Source organism: Entelurus aequoreus, linkage group LG14 (assembly GCF_033978785.1).
Source record: "Entelurus aequoreus isolate RoL-2023_Sb linkage group LG14, RoL_Eaeq_v1.1, whole genome shotgun sequence".
In the NCBI taxonomy this organism is placed as follows: Eukaryota; Metazoa; Chordata; class Actinopteri; order Syngnathiformes; family Syngnathidae; genus Entelurus; species Entelurus aequoreus.
In genome coordinates, this window is record NC_084744.1 from 51,102,642 (window position 1) to 51,108,925 (window position 6,284).

Consider the following 6,284-nt stretch of genomic DNA (forward strand, 5'->3'; position numbering starts at 1 on the left):
TGACAAAGAAGTCAAGTAAAATTGTGCAGAAGCATCTACTGTCCATGTTGCTGCCCCAATGTGGGGACACACAATACCAGGGTTTCCCACAGTGCTTAGTAAGTCAAAATACTGACTTACTAAGTCATAATATTGACATACTTAGTATCTCAGGAAACTAGGACTGTTTCGTGTATTGTTTTTACTTTACAGAAAACATCGAGATATATACAGCAGGGTTTCCCACACATTCATTCATTTGTGGCGGCCCGCCACGAAAGAATTACGTCCGCCACAAATAAACAAATAAGATTAAATAAAATTAAAAAATTTAATTTTTTATTTTTTTTTGTCCTCTCCAGCTTCTCAGGCAAATCATATAGTTGATGTAGATGCCCATATAGGCTGTTCAGATTTACTTTAGAAAAGAGAAGTGTAGGGTACTTCTCTTGTTGCCTTATTTGTATTTGACTTTACTAAATGTATTTATATTAGAAACACAACATGTGTATATAACAAAGGGTGCAAAGTCGGCAGGCAGTAGGAAACACATGGTTAAGTGTAGGGAGTAAAACTGAACTAAAGTTCAAGATTTTTGGAGCTCTTTGTTCAGTGGATCAGATGTTTGATGAAGCTCTGTGTCTATCTACCACCACTACTGTTTTCTGTTTATTTGTTACTGACTGTGGCAGGACACCTCTGCCTCTGTTTCACTTTATGTTGCTGGTAAATAATATGGTTGTAGTAGAAGGCTAAAGTTAAATTATTTAGTATGCACTAATTAAAGGGGCAGAGCTTTGAGACATTTTAGCTTTTATATTTTATAAGATATATTTTTTGTAAGAACAACAATTAATAAATATATTTCAGTGAATAACTTATTGTTCAAATCTGTATATAAATATGTACATAAAGTGTTGTAATTATATTGTAAAATGGATGGATGGACGTTTAAAACAAAACTGTTATTAATTAGTAAGTATACATTTTTTGAGCCTTTTTAGAGAAAATCAAATCATTGTAGTAAATTATGCAAATTGCTCGATGATGTCATGGTGACCACGCCCATAGCCACGCCCCCACCGCCACAGGTATCTTGGCAGTTTATGGGAAACACTGTATAGTATATCGGCATTCAGCATATGGAGCGGAAAGCACAAGCAAAAATTGTAGGCTTCCTCACGCGACAAAGCCGGCCTACTTCACCACAGTCTGCAGTCTATTGCCCCCCCAGGCTGTGAAGGCAGCGATGAGATGGAGACGTGATGGCGACAGGCCGAGTTACGCTGTTCCTTACAATCCCACCCACCCACCCCCGTCCCCCTGGAAAGCCACCACCTTAACTAACAAATTTTCTGGGGGAAACACCGAATACTAACCAAATCCTCAACAACTTGCAGATCTCCAGTGGGGGGCCGTGCTGCTGGAGATGCTGGGGAAATTTGGCGTGACGGCCGCGTTCTGCGTGGTGTACACCGTCACCTCGGAGCTCTTCCCCACCGTCATTCGGAACACGGCCATGGGCTGCTGCTCCATGGCCGCTCGCATCGGAACCATCATCTCCCCCTTCATCATCTACTTGGGTGAGTCAGTCATATTGCCGCGTCCGCAAAGGAGGCGTGCCGACCGCTTGTTGAAATACTTTCTCACTTAGGACAATATTATCAAGCGCTACCGTACATTGTCATGGGAACGTTGGCCATTTTTGGGGCCCTCCTTTGTCTGCTGCTGCCGGAGACGTACGGAAAACCTTTACCAGAAACCATGTCGCAGATGCAGACCGTGTGTAGGTGAGTTGACTCCACAACACAAGCATAGCTATGTGAGCTACAAGCTAACATCACATTTTAACATGATGCTCGGTTAGCAACACTAGCATAGCTATGTGAGCTACATGCCAACATTATGTTTTAACATCATGCTCAGTTAACATCACCAGCATAGCTATGTGAGCTACATGCTAACATTACATTTTAACATCATGCTCGGTTAACAACACTAGCATAGCTATGTGAGCTACATGCTAACATCACATTTTAACATCATGCTCGGTTAACAAAACTATCATAACTATATGAGCTACTTGCTAACATCAAATTTTAACATGTCAGGTTGGCAACACTAGCATAGGTATGTGAGCAACATTGCTAAAATTCCATGTTATCATCATGCTATGTTAGCAACACTAGCATAGCTATATGAGCTACATGCTAACATTACATTTCTACATCATGCTAAGTTGGCAACACTAGCATAGCTATGTGAGCTAAATGCTAACATTATAGTTTAACATAATGCTAGGTTAGCAACATTAGCTTAGCTGTGTGTTGAGATTCAGTGAAATAGAACAGCCGTAGCGAAACTTTTCAAAAACATTTCAATATTTCCACAGGCAAAAGGGCAAAGAAGAAGAGGAGCATGCAGAAAGCGTAAAGGATTATCCCAATCTTGAATCCAGGTTTTAAGTAGTTAACAACTCAGAAGCTATGTATATGTTTAACTTAACACACACACACACACACACATATATATATATATTTATAAATAATTTAAGCATTGATTTGTAACAGTTTACAGCAGGGGTCCCCCAAACCTTTTTAGTTGTTGGTTTAGAAGGATTAAAATAATTTAAGTATGAATAAAAAATGTATGCAATTTTTTTTTTCATGAAGAAAGTTTAAAGTGTACACCTATGCATATACTGTACTGATATAAAAACACTTCCTCCTCCTCACCGTTAGGGGGCGACCTACAACCAGAAACCTGTGATAACAAAAGTAGTCCAATCTACGCTAGCTTCCCTAGCATTAGCTTGGCTTTGAACACAAACATATTAAAGTGGATATTTAAGAAATGACATTTTACCTTGTCGAGTTTCGACCACCGGAGCTTCTTATCGATGAAAGTTGTATATATTTTTTTTCTCAAGAGTTAGAACTGAGCTGTAAGAACAAAAAGCAATCGTTCCTTATGAGACGCTTTACTTAAACCACGAGGTGAAAACCGGAAGTTAAGTAACTTTTTTTCCCCCGGAAGTTAGCTAACTAACAGGAAGTTGATAAATTAGGCTATAAAAATAAAAGTCAGCGAATTGATAGGTTGCTCTACATACAATAAAAGTTGAATACTATTTAATCTACTATTAAAACATAAATTTAATATCACAATGTGGTTCTCTTTTTAATACAATGACAATAAAATCATTCATTTACAGTAGCTACAAAAGTAACAATTTGACGCAGGCGGCCACACAAAAAGTATAACAATGATCATATTTGTTCAGTGAACACCTCAAAAGTCAGCTTTATCAATGTAGAACAATTGCACAGGTGTACCTAATGCTGTGGCCTAAAACAAAGGTGCACCAAAATTCCGTTTAATCAATCAAAATTGCAATAAAGTTTTGAAAATAAGACACAAGAATGACTTTAGGATTTTTTTTAATTCACTGCCCAAATTTGTAAATCAGTAGACATAAAAAAAGGTCCTTTTTTGTTTTTAAAAATCCTTTTTTTTTTTTTTTTTTTTTTTTTTAAAGACATGGTCTTAAAAACAAAAAAATAGAACAACTATGTACAAACACTGGTAAAAAATAAAGGGTTTTGATGTGTAATTACCGTAGTATATAGGGGTTCCTGCTACCACGGAAGGGATTTTCGGGACAGAGATGACTGTTTGGGAACGCAAAGCGTCCCATTTATTAACAATAAATCTTTCAATCATTCAATCAAACTTTCACATCTTTGACATGGCGAACAGCATTCGTGCAGAGTACAAATAATACAACGGTGCAAAGTAATACAAAGTGCTCGCCTGTACGTTATCAAAATAACCAGCCTACCGGTATATGAAAAGTCAGTCTTTAATCATTGTGTCATCGTCTTCCTCCTGTGTACTAAAACCACCGAAATCCTCTTCGTCGGTGTCGGAGAAGAACAGGCCGTAAATAAGCCGCACCCTTGTATAAGCCGTAGGGACCAGAACGAGGGGAAAAAGTAGCGGCTTATAGTCCGGAAATTACGGTATTTAAATCGGTGCAATGGAAAACACGGACCGGAGTTTTTTTTTAAAACTGGATCTGGATCGGCATTTTCCAATGCCTTGCCGATACGCATTGTTAGGCAAATATCGGCGGCCGATCCACGTCTGCTATCCATCTCTGTCCTGCTGGTTGTGTTGCTGTAGTCCGCCGCTAATACACCGATCCCACCTACAACTTTCTTCTTTGCAGTCTCCATTGTTCATTAAACGTGGGGACGGCGTGGCGAAGTTGGTAGAGTGGCTGTGCCAGCAATCGGAGGGTTGCTGGTTACTGGGGTTCAATTCCCACCTTCTACCTTCCTAGTCACGTCCGTTGTGTCCTTGGGCAAGACACTTCACCCTTTGCCTCTGATGGCTGCTGGTTAGCGCCTTGCATGGCAGCTCCCGCCATCAGTGTGTGAATGTGTGTGTGAATGGGTAAATGTGGAAATACTGTCAAAGCGCTTTGAGTACCTTGAAGGTAGAAAAGCGCTCTACAAGTATAACCCATTTATCATTATTTATCATTTAAACAAATTGCAAAAGATTCACCAACACAGATGTCCAGAATACTGTGGAATTTTGAGATGAAAACAGAGTTTTTTGTATAGGATTCAATGTGTCCGCATACTTCCCGTTTCAACGATTGACGTCACGCGCATACGTCATCATACATAGACGTTTTCAACCGGAAGTTTAGCGGGAAATTTAAAATTGCACTTTATAAGTTAACCCGGCCGTATTGGCATGTGTTGCAATGTTAAGATTTCCTCATTGATGTATAAACTATCAGACTGCGTGGTCGGTAGTAGTGGCTTTCAGTTGGCCTTTAAGGCCTGTTTTTAACTGCTTTTAATCTAACAAATTGTTCTTATGATAATTTGTATTTGCTTTTTCAATGTGTAATTTACTTCTGTTTTAAATGTTATTTTTTAGTCTGTCCTTTGCCTGTATTTCTTTGTGGTATACAGCCCTTTGTTCTTCAACTGTAGTTGTTTTTAAAGGGCTTTATAAATAAAGTTGGTATGGTACGGTATGGTCTACCATCTGCGGAAAGATTATTCCAGATTTTAGGAACGTAAAAGTGAAACGCCGCTTCACCATGTTTGTTTCTGACTCTGGGCACCAGCAAAAGATTCGCTCCCTGAGGTTCTCAGAGCCCAATGTGGTTCATATGGTTCTAAACATGTCAGCAGGAGAACACTCCCTGGGGTTCTCAAAGCCCGAGATGGTTCATATGGTTCTAACACAGGGGTCTCAAACTCAATTTACCTGGGGGCCACTGGATGCAGAAACTGGGTGAGGCTGGGCCGCAAGAAAAGATTTCTTAAAAAAAAATCTAACGTGCACTTTTTAATGAATTCCCCTTCTTTGAATGGCTTTCCCGCCTTAGCAAGCATCTCACTCACCATGTAGCTAGCTTTGACTGCTGCATCGCTCTTTTCGCTTGCTTTCTTGACAAAATCTTGTTGCCTCAGTAGACTGGTTTTAAAATTTGCAACGCGGTTCACTCTCTCATCTCCCTGGCATTTTGCATACTCCTCAGCATGTCTAGTTGTATAATGACGTTTCAAATTGTATTCCTTGTGCACCGCAACTTTCTCTGTATCAACTACAGAAAAGAGCCATAAGGATTATTCATAAAGTAGATTACTTAGAACACACTAACATATTATTTATCAATTCGGGTTTATTGAAATTACAGGAGCTAGTAAAGTTACAGACATTATGTGTCATGTTTAAGGCTAAAAGTAAAACATTACCAGCAAATTTACAAAAAATGTTTGTCATCACTTCTGAGAATGAAGAGCATAGAAGAAAAGGTCATTTCCAACATCAGTATTCAAGGACAACTTTAAAACAAATGTGTATATCAGTGGTGGGGGTTAAACTATAGAATTCTCTTTACAATGAGATAAAAGATTGTAAAAATATATTCCAATTGAAAAAATATATAAAGACAGAACAATAAGATCATATGGACAGCCATAAGTGTTTACATTTTGCTTTATATTTATTATTTTACTTATTTATTGCCTGGTTTTGTATTTGTTTTGTATCATCCCGTGAGGTGTATATTACTTCTTTTGTTTTTTTGTTCGGTTTGTACATCATGAAGTTTTGCACTTCTTGTGTTTTTTGTTTGTTTTCGTTATATTTGGATGTTATTGTTGGTTTATATGATATAATTAAGTAAGACTACGTATTATGTTGAAGGGGGCAGAAAAATAAGATTTTTCTTCATCCTGCTCCTTCTCAGGCATTGGTGTGTAAATGTATAATTG

The 6,284-nt window shown here is 38.4% G+C and overlaps 2 protein-coding genes across 7 annotated transcripts in view; one reads left to right on the forward strand and one right to left on the reverse strand.

Moving 5' to 3' along the window:
* LOC133665009 (organic cation/carnitine transporter 2-like) overlaps positions 1-3,259 on the forward strand; it is a 33,349-nt gene extending 30,090 nt beyond the window's left edge. The window contains exons 8-10 of the mRNA XM_062070145.1: positions 1,380-1,562; positions 1,634-1,769; positions 2,372-3,259. Coding sequence (XP_061926129.1) covers positions 1,380-1,562; positions 1,634-1,769; positions 2,372-2,444 — 392 coding nt within the window. The 3' untranslated portion in view covers positions 2,445-3,259. The remainder of the gene's footprint in view (positions 1-1,379; positions 1,563-1,633; positions 1,770-2,371) is intronic.
* Positions 1-6,284, reverse strand: part of LOC133665011 (solute carrier family 22 member 4-like) — a 127,679-nt gene that overhangs the window by 93,615 nt on the left and 27,780 nt on the right. Inside the window, exon 1 of one of the 6 annotated variants that reach the window (XM_062070150.1) lies at positions 2,845-2,973. The exons of 4 other annotated variants lie outside the window; for them this stretch is intronic. The gene's annotated coding sequence lies outside the window, so the exon portion shown is untranslated. Of the gene's footprint in view, positions 1-2,572; positions 2,587-2,844; positions 2,974-6,284 lie in introns of those variants that run through there. One more of the 6 variants, XM_062070151.1, reaches the window with a different exon arrangement.